This window comes from Fundulus heteroclitus, chromosome 9 (genome assembly GCF_011125445.2).
Source record: "Fundulus heteroclitus isolate FHET01 chromosome 9, MU-UCD_Fhet_4.1, whole genome shotgun sequence".
NCBI lineage: Eukaryota > Metazoa > Chordata > Actinopteri > Cyprinodontiformes > Fundulidae > Fundulus > Fundulus heteroclitus.
In genome coordinates this window covers 31,966,524-31,990,862 of record NC_046369.1, presented here as the reverse complement: position 1 = coordinate 31,990,862, position 24,339 = coordinate 31,966,524, and the positions used below count along the sequence as shown (strand labels likewise).

Sequence of the window (24,339 nt, the reverse complement as noted above, 5' to 3'; positions counted from 1 at the left end):
TTTTTTAACAAATACATTATATATAATAAATATTGCACCAAATGCTGTTTAGCGGTGGAGCAAAGCACTGAAAATGTCTTCGGATGGCCACCATCCGAAGACATTTCAAATGCTTCACATACAAAAACATGATGCTTTCTCAGCTGAGATTACCAATCCCAATTCACCAAACACTTTAATTTTGTTTTGAGACAAATATGATAAAATACGAAGTTGTACTTTCGCAGAATAAATAATAAATAATAAAAATGATGGCACGATGAGTTTATTGTGTGTTTGATCACAAATTTGAAATAGGAAAATAAACAATAATAACCTAGAACAAACTGAAGAATAAAAATCAGACGAACACACAAAATTGTAGAAGGTAAAATAAATCATCTTTACATTATTTTAAATGATGTAAAGATGCAGAGGCTTGAATTAAAAATGAGAAACGAGTAATTTTCCATTGTGTCTGGAAAGGGACGTCGCTCTTTGACAGGGTAGTTCACGCCCTTTTTACAACACTACGCACCGACTTCAGGGGCACCTCGGAAATTGTAGCTCCATCACCGTTTCCCTGTTTTGCTTCTCGTGTTGACAACTATTCTTATGTATTTTGTGGTTAATTCTAACGGAAGTTGTGTTGCATAGCTTTTTGGGGTCATTTTTGTTATGTTTTGTGGTAGCTTTTTCATATTAGCTGTGGATTAACAGTACACAATTTGGTTTATAGCTTTACAGAATGAAAATGGAGGCACATAAATGTAATTAAAAACACATCCTGGTAATAATGCATTGATTTTCAAAAGCTAACCAGAGAAAAAAGCTGCTAGTTCAACCTTTTCATTTGGATCAATGGTAGCCAGCATTAGTAAACGTGAGGTAAGACGAGTGTCCTTTGGTTGATTTTGGCCTAGATTCTGAAGCTTGTTTTTCAGTCCCAAGAGGTAAGTTCATACTACTTTAAGTCATCCAAACAACTTTGGACAAGTAAGCAATGGGATCTTCCTTCTGGTATTGACAGGGCTGATGACTGCTGTACTACAGGTGCGTGGCATTAATGAGCCCCTGTCTTTCTTTCTGGAGATACCTTCATCTCTATTTTTCTTGACGCTGTAATTCACATTGTCACATTGTAAAATCAAAGAGCGTACATTATCTATTTAAAAGCAGAATTTCTTATTCTTACTTTTGGATTTCAAAACTGTCCTCACTCTTATTTTTAAACTAATCCATGATGAGTGCTCCGATTCGACTCTTCTGGTGCTAATGTCTTCAGTGCCTTTTTGAATCTTGATCATGATTTTCTTCATATCTAGTCTTAGAATGAAGTGGTAACTCTAACTCTGGAGGAACGAGCTGAGAGCAAAGGTTTTACCCATGAGCAACAGGGATTTTGAGAGCAAGAAGCAGGAGGGTTGTGCAAGAGGCATGCTGACTGCAGCAACAGTTCAGAGGGGGAGCAGAGCTTATTGATGACGAGCAAGCAACACTTTCTTAAGTATGCTTAAGAAAGAGAGCTACGTTTTGTGGCGTACAGAATTTTTGTTGCTCGCTCTCTGATTTTAGAAACATCCTTAGGGTTTCCTTAAAAAAATGTAAATAAAAATGGAAACAAGAAAAATACAAAATGAAAGTTATCAAATGTGGTACCGCTCTGATCCTAATTGGATGTCACTTCACGAGGCATGCGGAATCTTGTTTATTGGCAGTAACTTTTATCTTGAGTCGGTAGAAGTTTGCAACAAAATAGCTTAATAAATAGTAAAAAACTATGGCATATGGTAAAACTATATGACACGATGCTACATCTGAAGGGATTTTGATTTGAAACTAGGAAGCGCTAAGGCGTGTTCGCGCAGTCCTCTAATTTCCCACGCGTCCCTGAAGCGCTCATCCCCCCTCCCTCCTGCTCCTCCAGCAGCAGCAACACTCCAGCCGAGCAGCAGGACTACTAGCATGGCGCGCTGTGCGGCAGGAGTTCCCTTGTCTCCTCCGTGCTCCTCTCTCGTCTGACAGGGGCTCGTTTCTTCCTCCTGCCTCTGCGCGCCGCGAATGAAAACCTCCTGTCGGTAAAAAACAACCAAATAAAAAAAAACAAAAAAAAAAAACAGTCTGTTTGTCAGCCAGCCGCTCTCTGGGAAGTGGCTGAAACAGTCGCCGCTCGGCTGCTAACTTCTCGCTAGCAAGGAAGGGAGAAACTGGGAGAAACGGAGCGAACCGAGGAGGAGTCCTGGTCTGGAGGAGGTGAGCCCGATTCAGGACTTCCAAGTGTTGGGAAGTGTTTTTTTTTTTTGTTTTTTGTTTTTTTATGTGTCAGCTGCCTTCCGTCCTCGGAAGCTGTTTAAAACAAACTGCGAATTGTTAGAAGAAGAAGAAAAAAACTCTCTAAAAGTGAAATTTATTAAAAAACGAGGCGGGTTGAGAGGCATTTATTACGAGCCCTTCAGCGTTTTGCTGCCTCTCCGGGAAGCTTTAAGGTTGTTTATAACCAAAGGCGGTGAGAGATGTTGGCTTCTTCTTCTTCTTCTTCTTCTTCTCTGTCTCTCCTCCTGATTCGTGTTTCTGTGGCAGTCTTGGAGCAGGTTTGGCTCTATTTGCGCTCCTTAATCATCGGCCAGGCGCAGTGTGTCGATCGCAGGTTTGATAGTCCGCTGTTTGTCCTCCTGGGAGATAAATCACGGCGCTTCACTCCTGCGCTCCTGTTCGCCATGAAGCTCCGGCAGCTTCCTGTCGGCTCCCCGCAAAAAATTTAGTCAAGTCTGGGATCTGATCTGAGGCGTGTAAGCTTTTCAGGAGGAATCCAACTTTGGATGAGTTATAAAAATTAACTCCGGGTCTTGATTCCCTGCTCTATAAATCCACCTTTCTGTCTTCATCCATACGTCTATACATTCTTCTTATTTATCCATATTTCCTCTATTTAGCCATACTTCCATCAATCATGGGTACCTATAACATTTGAACCCACACCGGTACTCAACCATACCTATTTTCATTACTTTTGTGTGTTTATGTAGTCATAAATGTTAGTTTGTTAACAAAATCTCAATTTTTTTTAAATTTTACACATTTATTTCAAAATAGGAACTTGTTTAAATAATTTATGATTATTTGTTTTACTACACTGCCTGAATCCACAGCACATAAAAGTGATTTTTTTTATACCAAAAAAACACTATCAGAGGCACAGAGTGAACGAGGTGAATATGGGACTCAAGCTGTGTCAGAGAAGAAAATAGAAATACTAAAAACCTGTTTTATCCCGCTCTGTGAATCGGGGCGGGACACATTTGCAGTAAGGCAACGGAGGCTCAGTTTGCTCTGACTGCAGGCGGGTTTCAGGACGAGGCATCAGCAGCCGTCTGTCTGTGAGACGGGGCATGGAGAAGTGAGGAGGACCTGACCGCAGCACCTGCTGCTCCAGAACGACTGGTGCTTTCACAGGAAGTCACCAATAACAGAAGAAAGTCGCTAGATCTTTCGCTGGTCGCTTTTTTTTGAAAAAAGGTCACTGGACGGCTCTGAAAAGTCACTAAATATAGCGATAAATTCACTAATTTGGCAGCTGTGACCAGGTGGTTCCTCAGATTAATGGTGTTCCCGCTGCTGGTCTTGTTCTTTACCCTCAAACAGAGGCGAGCTGAATCGGCGGTGCATTTTGAAAAGCGCAGCCAGACTCTCTATCAGCCACGCTGGCTTTGTTGACGGGACCAGCGGCTACTGACATCACGCTCCTGTACGTGAAATGCTGTGTTCACGTCCAGCATGGAAAATCACCCCCAGGGATGCATTTAGGTACCAAAACATGATACCGTTTGATTTTTACATGAAGCGGTCCTCTGTAGTACAGACAGGATTCTGTCGGTATCTATAAAAGTACCGAATTTGGTACCCAGCACAGAAGATGGTTTTCTGGTACAATATACACACACGTTTCTGAGATGATCAAAATTGGTGCAGACTGATAATTATGCATACAATTTTTTTTATGGTTTCTTATGGTTTAGGCTTACACGTTACTTTCCATATGTCTTCTTTCGACTCCGTGAACAATTCTATTAAATGCAGTTCAGTTTTATCTACAGATTGCAGATGTGTATATTGGAGTTTTAAATGACTAAAATGAATGCTGACCTTGTTAAAAGGTCCTTGTCAACGCCGTCTCTGTTATCAGATTAGTTAAAATGATGACAGGACGACGGGGCGGTAATGCATGGCTTTGTTGTAGCTGAACTTTCAGCACACACGGACAGTGAGAAGTTGGCTGCATGTGTTTATTGTTCAGTTTGTTTGTGGCTGACGGCCATATGTCCTGTCTGTTGTATAGATGCTCTGACCTATTTCTTGACTGCACAGTTGACTCATTTGCATCCTTCCCCCCCCCCCACAGCTGATGCGAGTGCCATGGCAATAGCCGGGGCATGGCAGTGACGTGACGGCCCCCTGATCCGCTTCTGAACAAAGACCTCGTCGGCGCGATGTTCTTCTGAAGGTGGAGGCGCGACGCACAGGAGCATGGATGAGTCCATTTTGCTGGATCTGCTCGAGTGCCCCGTATGTCTGGAGCGCCTGGACGCCTCTGCCAAGGTCCTTCCATGCCAGCACACCTTCTGCCGGCGGTGCCTGCAGGGCATCCTGGGCTCGCGCGGCGAGCTGCGCTGCCCGGAGTGCCGCACGCTGGTGGAGTGCGCCGTGGACGAGCTCCCCAGCAACATCCTCCTGGTGCGCCTTCTGGACGGCATCAAGCAGCGGCCTCGGGTGTCTGCCTCCGGCGGAGGAGTCTGCGCGAACGGGACGTCCGGAGCCGTGGCCCGGGCGCACGGAAGCGGGGCGAGGGAGCAGGGCACCCTGGGGGGGCAGCCCCAGCGCGCTCAGGCTAAGAGCACCGCTGTCCGAGTAAGTACGCACCGCCGGGCTCGTCCTCCCCATTGTTGGGGCCGAATCGAGACAAAACAAGGGAAATTCTGTGTGGATTAACAGCAGCATGTCGAGCCGCTAATCTTTGGTCTGGATTATTGGTTATTATGGGGATCTTTAAGCCAGTCAGTTGACTAGCGGCCCATCACCACCGCAGGCGGAGATTTAGAGCAGTCAGTAGTTTAGCCGCAGATAATTCCACTTACTGTGTCGGCGGTGCACAGACTTTTCATGGATTCTGTGTCATTAGCTTCCTTTTAGTGGCTGACAGTGTGAAGGTTTAAACTACTTCATTCCCTCGCGATCCATTCATCATAGTACAGGTTTTAGCACGGCGGCTACAAAGAGCTGCTATCCACAACGTTTTACTTCACAGGTCTATTTAGAGAGATGGCATCACTTTTCTAGACGTGTTGGATCTTTCCTGGGCTGATATCTGTGGCATCAGTGAACTATTGACCTGATCGGTCTTAACTCTGTGTTAAATTGTAAATGTGCAAAAGCTTTGACGTTGCGCTAACAACAGCATTCCTTGGTGTGAAAGTGGTTATAGAGTGAGAAAAGACAGAAATTAGTGATTTTCTGTGTCTGTAAAACGTTTAAAATAAAGTCAGAAGAAGAGCAGAGATGTAAGAAGCTGTTTCAGGTATGTTGTACAACGTCCTCAGTTCGTTCAGTCTGCTAGAGAGAGCCAGATTTTCACAGGGTAACAGGAAGGCTGAGCAGAGTTTTCTGTTTTAGCCTTTTGGACTAACCTCCATCTGGTCTGGATAAAAAATGAGAAACCTCAGAGCTACGAGAAGGAGGTGGATGTTCTAGGAAATGCAAAATGAAGCAGCTGTTTGGTAAACAAACATGCTAATTGCTAAAATAAGACGCTAAACTGGTTTGTGATGAGTCTGCTTGTATTTTGAAGTGGTGAAGCCCTGATTTACAGCCAATCGGTCTGCGACACACGTGGCGTGACGTCGCCTCTGCTACGAATTTAATCATCTAAGATAAAAATTAGCAGTTCAGAGCTTCATCAAAACAGGAACTTGACCTTGACATTCTGATTGGTGTATCTAGATAAAATCAGAAAACGATTGCTTTTTCAGTGTTGTTTTGTTTTGCATGTTGGATTTATCACCTTTCTACATGTAGCAAAAATAATCATGGTTTTCTCTTTTATTGATATGATTATGTCGGTATGGTGCAAAATTGAAAAAAATCACAGTAAATCATCTTCTTACTTCCATCTTTCCATGCTATAGACATGAAAACTCTCAGAGCTTATCTGCTTAGCTGTGTGTCTCTGCTAGATGAAGCCACTAAAGGAGCTGCTGCTGCCTTTTATGTTTTTCTAATGTAGAAAGTACCCCTGGATCAGTGCTTATGTCTTCATTTTGTGTATGCGTGCTCTGTTCTCTGACCCCCAGTCAGTTGGATAAATGGCCGTTCACACTAAGCCTGGTTCTGCTGGAGGTTTCTTCCTGTTCTAGGAGAGTTTTCCTCTCCACTGTCGCTACATGCATGCTCAGTATGAGGGATTGCTGCAAAGTCAGTGACACAATGCAAGCCTCTGTCCATTACATGCTCATCCAGGAGGAGGGAATGCTGCAAGTCAATAGTGGCGTTTCCATCGAGGTTTTTTTAATGCTCATTTTGAAGTATCGCATTAGAAAAGGTGGATGGAAACGACAAAATACGAATTAACTCACTAAATCTGGCTAAAAAGTTTTTACGCTCGCTTGAGGTGGTTTTTGACTTTTTTCGGAAAAACAATAAGTGCGCTTTTGTCAAAGCGACAAACACTTTTGTCGAAGCAGTTCTGACGTAGAGAACATTTAGCTCACACGACTGATCCGCTGTTTCTGCCGCCGCGTCTTCCCGTAACGCTGGAAAACAACGGTACGTACGGACTGACGAAGAGACTCGAGTATTTCTTTGTCTCGTCCACGGAAAAAAAAGATGCACACATCCGATAAAACCTCACTCCATTACTCGTCTGCGGTCCGTGCTAGTAGCGTCCCCTACTTCCTGTTTATCGGTCAACGTATGACGACATTACGCTTTGCATCGTCTGGTCAAGTCGCCACAAATTAGTAGATGGAAACACGTCGGATTCGCATTTTCCTTTTTGAGACTTTAAAAGGTTGGATGGAAACGCGGCTAATGACTCCATGCAATCTGCTGGTGTTCCTTAGAAGACGTTTAAACCAATTTATAAAATAAGCTGAACCTGACTGCACTGTTTGATAACTAGGATACGTTTTCATTATGGAATATCTGTCTGTACGATTAGACTGAATAAACCCTAGCTAGCTCTTTTTTTTTTTTTTGTGAAGTGCCTTCAGACGACGTGTTTTGGGAATTGCCGCAGCATGAATCCACTGAATCGAATTAGGAAAGCAACATTTCTTCTCACTGGTCCAGGCTGTTTTGTGTGAAACCCAATCAACTAACATCAAAGCCCCTTCTTTTTAAACTGTACACAAATAATTTTGACTCGGTGTCAGATTTCTTGAGCGATGTTTGGCTGTAATTATTCTCAGATTCCTTCTAATGTGTGCAGGGAGAATACCTGTGGGCCCCTCCATTCCAGTCCCCATGAATGGAGGGTTGGGTAGATGAAAAGATGTCAGGGGCCATTGCAGAATCAGAGGAATGTCAGTGCGCCCGCTGATAATGTAGCTGCCTAGCCATGCAGGCAGGTACGAGGATCAGAGAAGCCTCTGTAAATGGCTACCGGGGGAACCTGCCTCATTTGCCGAAGTATCACTTCAGAGGATTTGTTCTCCTTTCCAAGCTGTTTGTGCCTTTTGGATCCTCCCCTACAGACACTAGGAAGGCTGATTGTTAGAAATAAAGAAGGTTTCATTTGAAACCATCCAATTATTTCAGCTCTTACAGTACCGTGCAAAGTTATTCTCGCCCCTTGAGCTCCACATTTTATCACGGCACGACCAGAAACGTGATTATTTCTTTCTTTTTTTAGTAGGTTTTATCTGATGGTCTTACACAGAGTGTGTAACATTTGTGTAGGCTGTTGTCTGCTGAGTCTGTTCTGCTGTCCAAAGGATGGGGGACAGATGTGGCCGTGCAGGTGTGACGTTCAGGGAGCATAAAGGACAAAGATCAAAGCTCTAGCAGGTCGTCTGGTCTGATCTCTGGCCAGGGCTCCATGGGGATTGAACGCTTCATTGCTCCCGGGTGACACCCTCAGTCCCATTCCTTTCTTGTTCGTCATCTGTCCCCTTTTTGGGGTTGGAGGTTTGGGGGGGGTCCCTTTAAAGCTTGGGGCTACTCCACGGTACTATCCTCTGTTAACGCAAGGCTCCACCTCCGATTCTTGTGGCCAGATAATGGCTGGGAGGGCCGAACGGTGGGGACTGCCTGACAGATGCACAACAGGGTTTTGTTCTGGCTTCCCTCTGATCCCTGCGACTGGCCGACACGCGCAGAACGGCCGAGAGCGATTTGGTGCGGAGGGAAGGCCTCGAGTGACTGGGGGGGGGGAGATGAGCGTTAAGTGAAAGCATCGGGACCAGAAGGGACAAATGTCCGGAGAGCAACCTCTCCCAGGCAGCGCTCTTCATCTCCAGGGCGGCAGAGTGTGCGTGTTTGACGCGGCGCTCTGGCATCCCTTTTATGAGAGGAGCCAAAAGGCTCGTCTGGAGCGCGGCGCGGCTGTGAGGGAGCGGGACTCGCCTCCAGCGGAGCGCCGTTACGGGAAAGGTTCAGTCTTCCCTTGTTGACTCATAAAACACAGGATTCTGTTGGCACAGCCTGGAAGCAGATACTTGGTGGTATTTCTGCGTTAAGAGTGAGGGAGGCCTGTTCAGCTGTGGGGGGAGTCAAAGGTCGGAGGTCGCGAGTCACCCGCGGACAAGGGTCACTGGCAGCTGGGGGAATAGGAAGGGAATTTGAGCTTCGAGTGGATGTCTTCAGTTTCATTGTGTCTCCCTGGAGAGTTGAACCCATAATCCCTCGCACAAAAATAGCATTTGTTTTCTTCTTCCTCCATAAATGCTTTTTGTTATCGTTTAATTAAGCTCCCAGTCAACCAGAGCTTGGAGATTAGGTTCAGAGCCGTAACTATGCCGACGTGAATATGGCGTCCTGCCAGCTCTGTCAGTCCGTGCTCAGTTGATGAGCAATGAGACGCTGTTGTTTCTATAACCTTTGGTAGATGTCATCTGGTCACCATCCCTCTGCTAACACAGACTTTTATCCAACATAGTTATTTATTTATTTATTTTATTCATTTTATTTTACACCTACTATGGCGGTACGGTGGTTACAAGTAAACCCACGTTTTCCTCTTCCATCATCGCAATCTGTTAGCTTTAGCATCTCAGGGTCTGAGATGCTAAACAGGAACACGGCTTTTACATCGCCTGTAGACATGAAGGCCAGTAAAAGTGGTCGCCTTATTATATCATATTTGTCTTGATAGTTTTCTTGAAAACTATTCAAGAAATCATCACAGTCTCCCTTGGCAGTAGATTGAAAGGTTATAACAGCATGTTGTCATTGCTCTGGAAGATAAAGCTTAGCCCTTATCAAATCGATCAAGTGTAACTACTGCACCGGTTACATTAAATAGGGAAACTGTAGCGCTGAGCAGAACACAATAGTTTCATTTCACTTCACTGTAATTCTTTGAAGACTCCTTCCTGGCGGAGTTTTCTAAACACCGCGCTGTAATTCGGTGTAATTTGCTGCTGATTAAAGGACGTCCTGTTGTTTTGCAAGACATTGCAGATGTTTTTGGTCCTCTGGTTATCTTTGGACCAACGTTATAGAGCGTTCTCTCTGCATTTATGCATTGAGAGGAAAAATGTTTTTGCGTGCCTCCCCCGTGTGAAGCGCTCAAAATCAAATTCCTGCGCACCTCCCATGTCTGAGGTTGATGAGTAACGCTCGCTCGCTTTGATTACATCACATTGTTGTGGAGGTCTCAGCTAGTGCCCGGTCGCCTGACCTCAGCCTGCACGAAGAAGCCCGTCATTACGCCCTCACGCTGCCCGCACGCTGGCACACACGCCGCCTTTCCACCGGGGATGTTTTTAAGAGGCCGTCACTCTCCCAGCAGCGCTCGGGCTTTTCTCCTCTCTACTTCCTGCAGAGGTCTACCCAGCAGCAATGTCCCATCTGGACAGGGGACACACAGATTTGCTTGTGACCTGGATTGTCTCTTATGGGCTGCTAGGCGTGGGCTAATGTGCAGCTTTCAATGGTGTGATGGGAACATGGAGTAGGAAGGGAACGCTGTTATTAACGAAAAACTTTAAAACGGTGTATATCAGCATCAGTTACTTCTTTCTGGTGGGAAGTAGTTTCACATGTGGGTTATTAAGGTGTTATTGACAATATAACTGGATAGCCATGCGTTTTGCAACCAGGAATATTCACAATTAGATAAATAGCTATGTTTACATGCACAAAATTTCACATTAAAATGTATTCGGATTCAAAAACAGAAAAAAGAATCGGATTGTACTGTTTATACGGGTACAAATGAGACGCCACTGGTACTTCCTGTGGCGTCTCATTGTAACGGCTTTAAAGCAGAAAGTTTAAACGGTTTAATAAAGAAACTAACCATAACTGCCACTGATATGAACTGTACGCATTTTGTTCCCCCTCTGTCTGCCGTCTGCCATCTCTCCCGGTCATCTAAACCCAGACTGGAGCCTGTTAAGGGTCTAATCAGGATTAGAGTTTATTAGACGCAGAGTCGGCTCTGCTCCCCGTTCTCCTCTTACTTCTTACTTTTCATTTCGAGGAAACAAAACCCTGCTTCGTGAAGCGACCCGCGTGTCTCCATCTCTGGTTACATTTCTGTATTTTCACATACTTTATATAAAGACACAAAGGGGATTGTTAAGGTGTTTCCAGCCCTCCAAGCTGTAAGCGAAACAGAATTTGTTCTGCAAGCTATCGGTGTGAGCAAAGGGTTGCCGATATAATTGCATTTAGATCTTCAGGATAACACGTTGCCAGGGGGAACTTGGCTTACGAAGCAGAAGAAGATCTCTTTCTGTACGTTTTGTCTGCAGCTACAAGAACACGTTACAAGCCAAATTACAGGTTACCTCAGCGAGCCCCTCTGCAAAGATCCTCAGTAGAAGTGAGATGTGCGTTCACTGAAGTTTTTTTCTAGGTCCTGTGTGCTGAATCTTTAATAAAATACATGAAAAAGTTCATTTTTTAGGTCGGTTGTTGTTAAAATTGTATTGAATTTTACCTTCAAGTATACCTATACAACAAATGCTACTGTTTTACCTTTTAAAGATATTCCATCATTAAAAAAAAACAAGCTATAAAATGAATTCCATCAAATGTTTTGTTTTAAATAAATTGTTTTAACTTTATGCTTTTGCTCCATGGTTTCATTCTCTTTAGTAAAAAAGTGTAAGAGCTGGAATTCAGGAAGATATCCAGCTTTAAATGGGAAATAAAGAACTTCATAGGGTCCTGCATTAGGCAGGTTCTCTACAGACCCTTTTTTACATAGTTTAATGTTTTTAGTTTCTTCACGTTTATTTTGCTTCATAAAATGTGCACTTTATCTGAGTCCTGTTGTTGCTAACCCTTTTAAATTAAAATGTGTCATACGCACCATTTGTTTTTTCAGAGACAAGAGGTGTGTCGGGGTCCTTGTGTTGCTCTGTATAGATGTTGAATTGATAATATAGGAAAACATCCTCCGATCTTTGAAAATACTGTGAGTACGCCCGAGCAGCTCACAAGTAATAAAAGCCAACTTTGAAATGTGAGACATGGGGAAAATTGTGGAAAGAAATAGTTTTTATTCGACATAAAATGAGATCTTCCGTCTTTACCACACCATCCCTCCTCACCCTATGCAGTCTCTCAGCGTAGTTTTCCTGATCTTGTCCTGGTTCCTGACGTACTGAGCCGGGTCATGTGCTACAAGTAACAACCTGCACCTGAATGGGGACCCAGGCTATCGTCTTGCTGGTGTCGTGGGAAAACACGGTGGCATAATAACGATCAAAGCCTTCACGTGCGTCACCGTGTGGGTAGTCTTGGAAAAGACACAGAGAACAGGAACACGGCTTTACTTTGACCCTGGGAGATAACACTTCTCCTTGTACAGTACATGTTTACCGGATCTCTAAGGAGAACTAAAAAAAAAAAAACCCAGCGGTGATTAATGGCCCGTCACGGTCTTCTCTTTGTTGGGTTTCGCCGCTCCTCTGATGAGGGTTCTGCGCCCGTCTTTGTCTTTTCAGCCTCTTAAGACTTTCCAGGCCGGACGTACAGAGGAAAAGACTTTTGTCCTTTTTTTTTTTTTTTTTTCCTCCCCCCAGACAGAGGGGGATGTTTTGTGTTAGTGTCTTGGAGGAATGCCGCGAACAGTCGCAGGTCACTGTTTCTTTTCCAAACAGCGGGCCTGTCTGGTCTCGTCCCGCCCCGCCAGCTCACCTTCCCCTCCAGCAGGCGCTGGGCGTGGCCCCCCCCTCAGATGTGTCCTCCACTTCTCTGACCACAGGCTCGCTCTTTGATTTGGGAGTGCCAGATAAAATGAACGAGGATCCTGCTAGTTGTGTTTATAGTAACGCAAGCTGTGATGCACCCCCCCCCCCCCCCCCCCCCCCTGCACCTGAAAGCCTCCGGGCCCGTTTCAAAGGTCCTGCTAGATGCAGGGCTGGCCACCTGGCCGCCTGTCGGGGGGAAACCTGGCCTCCCTGCGTGTCGGCGGTGATTAAACTTGTGAACTATGTCTTGATTTGACTTATTTGTTTGTTTTTGAGTGCTTTTAGCTCTGCACGCTAGGTGGTCCTCAAGGCAAAATAAGACATTTGCTGACAGTCCCCCCCTTTCCCCCCTTTGCTGTCTCCATTCATGTCCCATCTCTCAGCATGGAGCCTTAAAAGAAACACCCATGGCCCTCTTATCCACAGCCCTATCACACCTGTGCGGGCTGATAACAGCTTTCTGTGGAGCCAGTGGGGTGTGTGTGTGTGTGTGTGTGTGTGTGTGTGGTCCACCGGGTTGTGTTTAATCCGTCGGCACCAAAATGTTTAGCGATTGTTTGTTAGTTGGGTTATTGTTGGGGTGTTTTGTTAGCTGTTTTCCAGCCTGTGTCCCATGATGCCCGCCGCCCATTACTCCCAAGGTAGCTTCTCCTCAACTCTGGACTTAAACGAGTGGTTTGACCTTTCACCCCCTGCTGTGATTGGTTAGCTCAGAGCTGGTCATCCACGGACCGTTTGACCGCTGGCATCTTAAGTGTTCGTTCGGGATCCCTGAGGCGTAATCGTGTTTTGCTGTGAGTGTCGTTTTCCGCGCTCTGACCTCTGAGCCTGAACCTAATCCCCCCGGCTCACCTTGGTGTTTGATCCCGAGCGCCTCTTCAGAAACGCTGAACTGATTGATTTCGCTCAAAATTGGTGCGCAGTCGTTGCAGGTTTGTGTGCCGCGATTCTGGCATGCACTGTGGAGAATCCTGCTGTCTTTTAGGCCCATCTGGTCAAATACTCTACAGTCGTCCCATGTTGACATCTAGGTGTCAGCGGCAGCCCGCTGGCTGCTGGCTCCAATAGCCTCTTTCTCAACCCAGAGAGATGAGGAATGTTTCAGATTCCTGAAAGCTTTTCAGAGATTTGTGGCCAATTTTTGCCCTACTCCCTCCTGTTTTGAGCAGTTTCCTGTTTATTTAAGGGCAATTCCAGTAATCCGTTTCTGATGACTTTATTCTCGTCTGCTTTACATCTTAATTCTAAATTATCTTATGATAATCCCACCAGTTTCGACGTCTGCACTGAAGGGTGTTGTTGACAGCAGGGTGGTCCATGAATGTGACGCATTTACTGACTGGAAACAGAATCTGAGAGCCCATTGAGCTGGAAATGGCCTTATTCTGGCAGCCGACCGAGTTCTCAGTGCATCTCTAAATTTATAAAACAAAATGATGGTATTGAATATATTGCTTTTATACAATCATTTTATGAAAATCATTTTACTAAAATTCTATTAGTAAATCTGTTTGTCAGTCAGTTTCTGCATTGACACTTCTTAGGTGGTATTAGGTGTTGTTCCAGTTCACCCTTAACAAGTGCTGGTTATAGATCGGGTCCAGTCAGCTAAAAATGACCTGTGAACATGAGTTCAGTCTCTGGGATGACTGCAAAATACCCGACCTGTCAGTCGGCTTCATCTCAAAGGCTCCGGTTGCAAAGACTGCAGCGGCGTTGGAGCTTAAAACGGCGACGACAACGCGGTTCCTCCAGTTCAACACTGATTTCCCTGGGCAATCTGAACCGACTGAAAAGCAGGTCAACACGCCGCCTCCTCATTCTTCTGTCCGCGATGTCCTCCAGCAGCGCCGACGCTGCCATCGTTCCACATTTACATTACGCAGCTATTTATGGACGTGTGTGATTGTCGCCACCTTAGGAATCATCACACGTGGCCTGTTAGAAATGAATCTGCTGATCCGGACTTGTTTTCTTTGAAAAAGACCCCCTTAGATGATTCACATGGATTTTGTGGGTCTCAGTGCACAGACCGATGGTCTTTAACGTCTACATGTGAAAAAAGCAGATTAATCTTTACTGTTTCCATCTGATTAAGGTTGTTTCCATCATATTGAGGTGTTACATTATTGTATGACGACGAATGTGATTCCATTTCTTTGTGCGGGTTTGACCCAAACCAGCTCAAGCTCATCAAAGAACTTCAGCTTGAATAATCATTGGGTAAAACTGAATATTATATTTCAGTCTATTTGGGTCCGTTTTAATACTTAGGAGTTTGCGTGCTGGTGCAAATTGTCACTGGAGGTGAAAAAGGTGCATAGATTTCCGCTCACTTTCACGCACGTTCATGTTTTTGTATATGCCAAGTTGGGCGTAAAACATTGCGCTGCAGGTTTTTTGTGCGTTCGCATGCTGCGTACATGAGGCCCCTGGTATTTATCACCTGCCATAGATCTTGTTTTATTCTCCAGTCCTGTCTTTGCTCACATGAACTCTATTTAATGATGTCCAGGTTCAAAACAGCTGCTCTCGTGAACTTGCTTTAAGGTTTTTGTCACCAGATTTTTAACCCTAAGCCTGGGGATTTGGCAGTTTTTTTTTTTTTTTTTTATTATTATTATTATTCCTTGATATTACACAGTCATAAACACAACGTGTTTAAATACCGGCTGAGATACAGAAAGTTTAAGTTGTTTTGAGAAAAGTTTGTTTTTGATCAGTCTAGAACCAAAAAATTTAAACTAAATCCAGGTGGTGTGTATATAAATACTGGTCAAATATTGAAGCACAGTGTTATTTTTAGAAAACCTTAATTCATGTTGTGAGAAAACAAAACTTCAATCATGTAAATTTAAAGGCCACCCATCCGGTGAACTTTGAATGTCCTCATGGACGGTATTGCTACTATTAACTACTTGTTACAATATAAATAATTTAGTTCTTTAGATTTTAAGAAAAACAGATGTAATAAATTCATCTGTTTTTTGCCCTATGTGATATAGTAAATACATTTTTGCCCATTAGACAGTCTTGGACAATGTTATCAGGCTACAGTGACGCCCTTGTAGTTATTGCTGTTTTTTGGAATAGCAAAAATAATGGTGATTTTTTTTTATGTTTTATTTTTATATACAGTTTTTTTCTATCCCTGCAGAAATCTACATTTCCCATCACCAGCAGCCTCGCTTCTCTCTTACCGCTCAGTTGTGGGTCTCTCCTGCTGACGACAGGAGAGACCGGTGAGGAATTATTAAGGGGAAATTGAAAAAGAGCGGGGTGGTTTTTGTCAGTGCGCTCACGTTTTGGCACAAGCACTGACTGGAGGTTTACACCAACACCCATCACAGCGTTTGGCAGCAGCCCGTCCAGCTTTAGCCCACGTTTGCTCACACCTTGTCCTCCATGACTTCGGCCTCACTTAAGGAGGGTTCTGTTTGTTTTAATGACTCAGACCGACTTATACCCATGAGAACCCATTAAACTTTGTACACCCGCAAAAAAAAAAATAACAAATGTGGAGTTGCAACACATTAAGATAACAGCTTGAAATTTCAGTAAGTCTTAGAGCCTTTCTACCCCTGCTTTATGGTAGAGAACTGCATGATTCATGTTGACCGGGTTATATTCTGTTTCAAAATATTTAGATCACTTAGGCCTCTTTCACCTTTTCTTTCTCTTCCATCTTTCTATCTTGGCTTTCTCTCTTTTTAGTCTAGCAATCCCAGTGGCGTTGGATCATGCAGCTAACAGCAGCGTTTTATTGCAACTTAGTACTTTGCTGACGATCTGTTTTGATCCTTTACGCTCCACATGTGCAGGGTTGAATTGTGCAGGTGCAAAGTCTAAGGGTTGACTAGTGAAAGCACAATAAATCAAAGTTTTATTTTATGCAGCGTGAGTAGAGATGCACAGGCCTGATTTACGTCACCTCGTCTGTGGTTCTGTAAAGCTGTGACCTCCTGATAGAGTTGATTTGGTTCTAATTTCTCTTTAAGAAATTATCCGATATTTTTTTTTTTCCATGAGCTTTCATAAATTAAATTTACTGGTAGCAGAAGTGACACTGACTCATTTAAAAAGCAGCTAGATTTAACTATTTTAACGTAGAAAGAAATGTTACGGAGTTGACATTTTAAACTGTCTTAGGCATCTTAAATTAGGAATTAGCGAGGCTAGCTTTACGTAAGCAGCAGTCTCTCTGTACATCCTAGGAGAGACTAGATTCTTACCTTAATTCTTTCCAAAACATTTCCAACAAAATACAATTTCCTTTTAATTAATAAATACTTACATCTCTGCTCTTCTTCTGCCTTTATTTTTAAACTTCTTATTGACACTGAAAATAGCTAAGAGGGCGTCTTCTTCACTCCGTAACAACTTCCACTTGAAAATGTTTTAGTTATTACTACGGTCTAGTTAATAATGCACTGATATTGTTACTTTCACTGGTTGGAAAAAGCAGATTTTTCCTAATTTCCGTCCTGTCGGTCGGGGTCCATCAAGCCGAGAATCCTCACCAGCAGGTTTCTTGGTGCATTTCTAACAGAAAGTTGTTGTACCACTTTATAATCCTCCCAAAATACGTCTCTATACATGCAGTAAAAATAGTTCACCAAAGAAGAAATATTTTGATGACAGAATGGGGGCGTTTAATGCAGAGGTACTGGTGACATGCCAGCCAGCAGCATCTGAACAGTGCTGTTCAGATGCTGCTGCTTTTGTTCGCTCCTCATCTCGCCATTTAAAATATAATATCCTGCTTCACCCATAAAGCTGAGTGATGAAACCAGGCCTGTGCAAGTTGGCATAAAAGTCCCTCAATTCCTGTTGCAGTACAAATGGTCCAATCCCATTCATGAGTTTTTTTCTCTTCTCCTGAAGCAAACATTGCCAGCAGTTTTTGTCCTTCTGTAGAAAATAAGGAATGACTGAGGACTTCTGTCTACAGTAGAGAAACGAGTAAAACCTGCAGCTACGTGTTACTTCTGCACCGAGTCAAGAGTGAGATGGACCAACAGTTTGTCGGGAGAGTGAAAAATAATGCTGCGTCTTGAGTCGGAGAAAAGATGCAGTGTTTGCCTCTTGGATCTCTGCCAGGCCTAAGTCGATCTCCTTCCCTTGTGTACCTTTAGAGATGTCTGAAACCAGCAAATACAATCGAATTCTCTGCCGATGATCTGCCCGTATAGAAACCGGGTTAATACAAAATGTTCTCTCAAGCTTCTCGTCCACTTCATCGTGGGTTTTTCCCTTAATTTGCAGCGTGTGTGTAAAGCGGTGTCAGCCAAGCGGAGCAGGTGGCTCGCCCTGAATGACTGAGCGGGACAAAAGCCTGCAGACACTGCAAGCTTTCACAAGCACAGTGGAGAGTAATGTGAGGAAATGCTTAGTATTCAGCTCATATTGACTAGTACTCAGTACACAGATACTGTGACATTTGTGAACTAATCCCTCCGTAGCTTGGATACAAGTTAGCTTCCTACGTGAGACTCCTTTTACAGAAACAATCCTGATTATCAGGTCTACTCATTATATAACTAGGGGTTTGCCTGGGTTCACCGTCTCATTACTGATTGAATCGTGTTATGTGTCTAATGTGGAGATTATTATCTGATATCAGACAATCGTTGAAGGGAACGTTCATTATTTTCAAACGAACATATTTAAATGGTTCTAGAGAGTGATTATTGTTTTTTCTTTAGATTTACTATGCTCAGTCTAATATTCATGTTATAAATTAGAGATTGTAGAGTGTCTGTGGCAGAATGGTATTACCATTTTTTTTTTTTTACCAATTCCAATTGGTCAACTTTATCTGCTTTCTACTTTTTTCTACTATCAGGATAAGTGAAAGTCGGTCAACACAATGTATTCATTAAAATCACGACTGAACTCCCTAAATTGGTCCTAGATTGCAGAGCTGTCTTTCTTTGCCATGCTAAAAATCTACAACTACAGTGAAATATTTCAAGTTATGGGTCAAATATCTCTAAATAATTGCAGGAAGAGATAATTATAGCACATCTCCCTTTACTAATTTATGAGAAGGACTGTAGCTAACTGCAGTTTGAAATAACAGACTTCCAGCTTCAGATAAGACGTAAACTGTGATTTTTCTGCCACGTGTGAGGATGTTAACCCAAGAAAGCCTGTCTAAATCAATAATTACATATCTCCATGGTGTTGTGACACCGTGTGTGTCTATGTGAGAGAGAGAAATGTTGTCACAGAACTGTGCAGTTAAACAGGATTTTAGTCGTATTTGGAAACAAGGAACACGTGATTACAGGGGTAACATCGCACACTTCAACAACTATTACTCCTTAACAACTTATATTTGCAGTTAGCACAATTAGTGTGGTTAGCATTACTAATAACAGTCCCTGTTTGTACTCCCTGTGGTTTCCCCCAGAAAATGGGCTAATCCTGGCAGTAGGTGTCGTTTTGGGTAAGTACACGACAACTTTTGCCGCGAACATGCTTCCAAAACGGGACTGTCGCCAGAAATCAGGACGTTGGTCGCCCTACTCAACAACCAAGATGCAGTGTCTCTAGATCTGGAACGTTTTAGACAAGATTGAAATCATTTTGTGAGCTGTATAAAATAGCCATGATTTGTAAGGACATGTCTAATAAATTAGATGTGATTTGTTTTATTTTATTCTAATTTTTTTATTACATAAATGCTGGTTAATTGCCTTTTTTTACAACCTGTATCAGTGAGTATCTGCTGTCGAAGAATTATAAGAGTTTTTTTCAACTAATTATCTCTATATGTGTTAATGTTGTGCTCGCTGCTCCTTTTTTTCTGATTTTGGCTTCATTCTCATGGCGAGTGCAGTGCATTAGGCTTCCTGAGTGAAAACGCTAAAACAGCAACTATGCTCCATTTTTATCCCTTCCTGTTATCCGCTAATTTCAAACTGCCTGTTGTGACAGCCGCCGTACCTTTTATAAAAATAGGTTGTTATATCGAAGCTTCTGGCAACTTCATCGCCTCCATAATACTGAAATGTGTTCTTTAGAGAGGAACAACTTCCACACCGAAGAGTGTTGTCAGTCTGAGCTGGTAGTGCTCACTTATGGAGTGTTCACTCATCAAAAAATGTCCATTTTTTACTTTTAGTTTTAGATCCGAGTCGGTCAAGCATCAAATCATCCAGTGCCAGTCTCTGAGCTCTCGGATCTCTCTGTTCTAGCTCTGTTGGCCTTCACCAAATCAGTCAGGGCTTCTTACCAATTGTGTGTTGCTGTCTGCAGTTTGAAAGGTCCAGAAACTCAAGCCCGACTTCCTCTCTCTGCCTCCTGTTCTTTTCCCTCTTTGATCTCAAACTGTTTCTCTGCTCGTGTTCTTTCTGGCTTTCTGTGTTTCGCCTGCTCACACGCTCCGTCTGCTCTGAAATGTGAGCGGGTTCCTGTGAGAGAGACCGGCGAGGCCCCGTGTATGAACTGGCACCGAGTTAAAGGGTTCTGTTCTTTTGGTTCTCACGTCAGACCAGCCGAGCGGGTGATTCTCGAGGCCACCCAGAACCGGCTTTTACCCCCTCGTTGGAAGGCCAGCCAGGTACAGAAGGCAGGTTACGCACAAATGTGCCAGGTCACGTGTAAGTGGTTTTGTCTAATTGTGTTTTCACACACCCCCCCCCACACTCATGGCCAAAACGCACCAGAGCTTCATGAAAACCACATGCGTGACACCTCTGAGTGTTGTGTTTTCACACGCTCTCTCGTAAATCCCCTCCCCATCCCTCTTAAAAAGACCCTCCCTCGGACCGTGCTCCCGTAGCTAGCAAAGTGCCGTTAAAAACCTCCTGATCGCACGTCCATGTGTCGAATGTTTTCATAAAACCTCTCCACCGTCAGTCCATGTAGCTCCTGGTTTTTCAGTTTCGCCGGTGGGGCCTCCTATTCTGGTCTAAGCATCCAGATTTCCATGCGCCCCCAGGGGACAGCTGAGGAGCCGAGAGCTGGCAGCAGACAGCAGATTGCCGGGGTCACAGAGTGGGTACTCTCAGGATGTGTTTTATAGCTTGCATATAGAGGAGTAGACTGCATGTTTTCTCCTCACCCCCCTCCCAGTAAATAGATACGAGCCCAGCTGACAGACGCCTTAGCCGACCGAGCAACATGGAACAACACGAGGAGAGTTTCCAAGCCTTCTGAAAACTTCCTGTTCCTTCTCACATGCGATCCCAGCCTCCATCTGGCGCCCAGACTGCTCCGAGTGTTTTCGTGGCCGTAGACTAATGTGTGGGACCTCGTTTGGTATGTAGCGAGGGGGAAACAAACAATCACCGCTAGTTTTGTCACGCAGTAAAGCTTTAGTTGGGCTGGACGATTTGTTGCCTCCTCAGCATCTTACAAAATGTAAATAACTTCACTAGACGTTCCCACAACATTTGGACACCCTGTCGCTCGGATTAAGGGAGTTTTCCCACCTTTTCTTTCCAACTCTAAACATTTTTGTTGCAGCCGATCCAGGAATCTGTTGTGTAAATTCTCTCTAAACGCTTTTCGAGGACCGCCGCTGTTGCACGCGTAGCTGTTGTTTTTCTATCTGTTTAATCTCCTCGGCTCTCCGCCTGTCTAAAGCTGAATCAGGCATTCAAAAAAAGTTCAGTTTTCTGTCTCTTAGGGTTTCATTTTATGTGTGACAAAAGGCTGGAGTCTGATTTTTTGACACAATGAAACAGAGTTTTAGTTGATCTAAAATTTTTGCAAGCCCCACAGATTCCTCTAAGAATAAAATGTTTTCCCCTGATGCGATAACCCGCTAAGGTCACCCTTACGGCTCCATAGTTAGACGGGATTTTGAAGAGTCTTCTTTTGTGAGATTTCCCTCGCTGTCAAAAGACCCAAAATAGGGGGAAATGGCTCCTGCGTGGAGTTTCCATAGAAACCTGAAGGTGGAGGTTTCTCTTTTGTCTCCCACCGAGGAGTCGACAGCAGCTCTAGATGATGAAGCAGTGTCGTTACGTTCCACCGTGTCGAGGACTCATCCAAAGCTTTACTTTCTATTAGTTTCCAAAAGTTTCTCATGCCCTACTTTTTACCAACTTGAAGATCTTTTCCCTATAGCTGTGATATTTTTAGGCGCCACTATATCCAACCATCTCAGTTCTGAGTGGACTATTGTTGAATACAAAGAGACGTCTCTTTGAGAAATGTTCCATTAATGCTTATTGTATGTTATGAAACCTGGTAGTAACATTCCACCACGCCTTGTGAAAATATTCATGCTCCTTTCCTCATTTTCTACAAACAGAAATAGTAAAGGTGTGGCTTGCACTTGTGTTCAGCCGTTCTTGATCAATTCATTGCAGAGGCAGCTTTCACTGTAGCTACAGCTGCAAGGTGTCTACCAGCTTTGCATGTCTAGACACTGAAATTGTTGCCCTTTCCTCTTTGCAAAATAACTCTGACTCAGCCGGATGCGTCGGAGAGGATCCGTAAACAACTATTGAAGTTGTTGACACAGATTCTCCGCTGGGTTTAAGTGCAGACTTTGACTAGGCGGTTCTGACACACGCGCAGGCTTTGACCCTTTTGTGCACGTTTAGGGCCGTCGTGCCGAGGTAAGCCGCTCCTCCACCTCAGTCTCAAGTCTCTTTAGCAGCCTCTAACGGGTTTTTATCAAGACTTGTATTAAGCTCCTTCCATCTTTCCACGCTTCAAGGTGTGGATCGTCTGTATGTGACAATGAGCAGCGTTGGTTTTCCTCCACACGTAGCGTTTACATGTAGGCAAAAAAGGTTCAGTTTAGGTCTCATCTGACCAGAGCACCTTCCTCCACGTCTATTCTTCTTTCCACCCTGGCCATAAATGCATCTCCTAATATAACGTGGAGATGACTAATATGACAAGATCATGACTTATACACTGCAAAAACTGAACTAAAAATAAGCAAGATTTTCTAAAAGTCAGAGTGTTTGTCCTTGATTTGAGCAGGTAAATAAGATTATCAGCCAATGAAATAAGATTTTTGCACTTAAAATAGGAACAACTCATCTCTGTCATCTTATTTCAAGTGCAGTTTATCTAATTATCTTATTTTAGGGGTCAAAATACTCATTCCAATGGCAGATCATCTTGTTTTCCTGCTCAAATCAATGACAAATACACACATTTCAAGAAAAGTTCACTTATTTTTAGTTCCCTTTTTGCAGTGTAGGTACCTTAACTCTGTTTGTCGCAATACTAAACTTTTCCAAGTCAAAACTGACACTAAGAAAAATACTCAATACAGTTTTCAGTACTGCAACAGAGTTTGAAGCCATAGAGTTCATTTAGTAAGGATTTTTTTTTTTTTTTAAAGAAAGATTGCACATTGCTCTAATTAAGGCAAAACCAATAAGTAGTAAGCAATTCAGCACTCATTTAGAAATGAAAAAACACTTCAAAAGTGTAACTTTCCTGTATAGCACAATAGACAAGTTAACACCTGGCAGTGTTAATATCCTTTATGCAGGTGTGGGATTCAGTTGTGTGTTTATTTAGAAAGGATTTTTTTCCTCTATTTAAGATAAATTGAACAGCGCTGTGTGAGACGTTTAAGACTTTGGCTACTGTTCCCCCGTAACCGAACGCCGCTATAAACGTCTCCACCCGTTTATCCCTGACTGGGTTTCTGTGTTCCTCATTTGTTCACTAATGTTCTCCACCAGACCTCTGAGGCCTTCACAGAACAGCTGGATTCACACTGTGATTAAAGTGCATACAGCTGTCCTCTGTTTACCAAATGGGTGACGGTCAAAGGCAGCTGGTTTACACCGAACGTTACTCAGGGATGCCAAAATAAAAGCTTGTGAATCGTTACGCGCATCGACCTTTGGGGTTTTGATTTGTGTAAAAAGTAGAACTTCCTGCCCGTTCACCGCTCTGTGCACGGCTCTCTGAGGGCCCGTTACAGAAAGGGCTCAGCCGTCGTTCAACGTGGGAAAGTTCGAAATGTTGAATATTTGTGCCGATTTTTACGGCAACGTGTTCTGATTTCATCTAAAATCGCAGCTGTGAGTTTGGCTCTCAAGATTACAGTAGCAGTGCTGCAGATAGCCTCTCCTTATGTGTTCTGGCATCATAAACTAACAGTAAAGGTACAACGGAGTAGTGGAAAATAGCCATCCCTGCAGTGGTCAATAAAAACCCCATTAGGAATCAATTAAACTAATACATCTGTAATGCGTTGTGAGATGTTTCCCCCCCTTCTCCCCCCCAATGTGTGGGTTCTCAGTGCAGCACTGGTTGGCGACACCTACAACAAGCTGCTGCCTGGTTGTAAAAATGCAGCTCCCTCTCTCCCTCTCTCGTTGAATGTCTTAACAAGCCTTGATTTGCTTGTAGGGCACAACAGCCAGACTTACCCCGCCACTACACACACACACACACTGTTTTGGCAGCAGTGCCCCCCGGCTCATTCTCCACCCCCCGCAGAGACTCTGGATGTGCCCATATGGGAGTGGAGTCGTGTCTGACACTCGCTCGCCGGGGGTCAAGGTTCCAGTCTGCTGGCGGCTGCACAGAGCTCATGAACTGCTGATGGAGCAAACGTAACCTGCAACCTAGCCGCAGTGATATGCTGCAGCTCAAGTGAAGTTGACTTTACATTGGCCACTTTGCACGGTTGTGGGGTTTTTGTTGAGTACTACTTTATTTATATATATAAAGCAGTCGGTGCAAACTGTTTGCACTGACTGCTTTTAATGCCTGTTTACCCGCTCCCGTAGAGCAGTACACACGGTTAATTCACTTATAGCCCCGTGCTGGGGAAGAGAACATTATAACAGGAAAATCCCTTTAGCACACAGGACAAACTGCATTATCTGCAAAACACCAGCTGATGTCCACACACTTTTCTCCCTCGCCGCCTTTATGCTTCGCTCCTTAGCTCGTTCACTCTCACCCTAATAATTGAACAGCTAGACGAGCAGTGAAGTTTGGAAAT

The 24,339-nt window shown here is 43.8% G+C and overlaps 1 protein-coding gene across 1 annotated transcript in view; it reads left to right on the top strand.

Moving 5' to 3' along the window:
* The first annotated feature begins 1,902 nt into the window (after positions 1-1,902).
* sh3rf1 (SH3 domain containing ring finger 1) overlaps positions 1,903-24,339 on the top strand; it is a 46,753-nt gene continuing 24,316 nt past the window's right edge. Inside the window, exons 1-2 of the mRNA XM_012861181.3 lie at positions 1,903-2,232; positions 4,379-4,884. Coding sequence (XP_012716635.1) covers positions 4,504-4,884 — 381 coding nt within the window. The 5' untranslated portion in view covers positions 1,903-2,232; positions 4,379-4,503. The remainder of the gene's footprint in view (positions 2,233-4,378; positions 4,885-24,339) is intronic.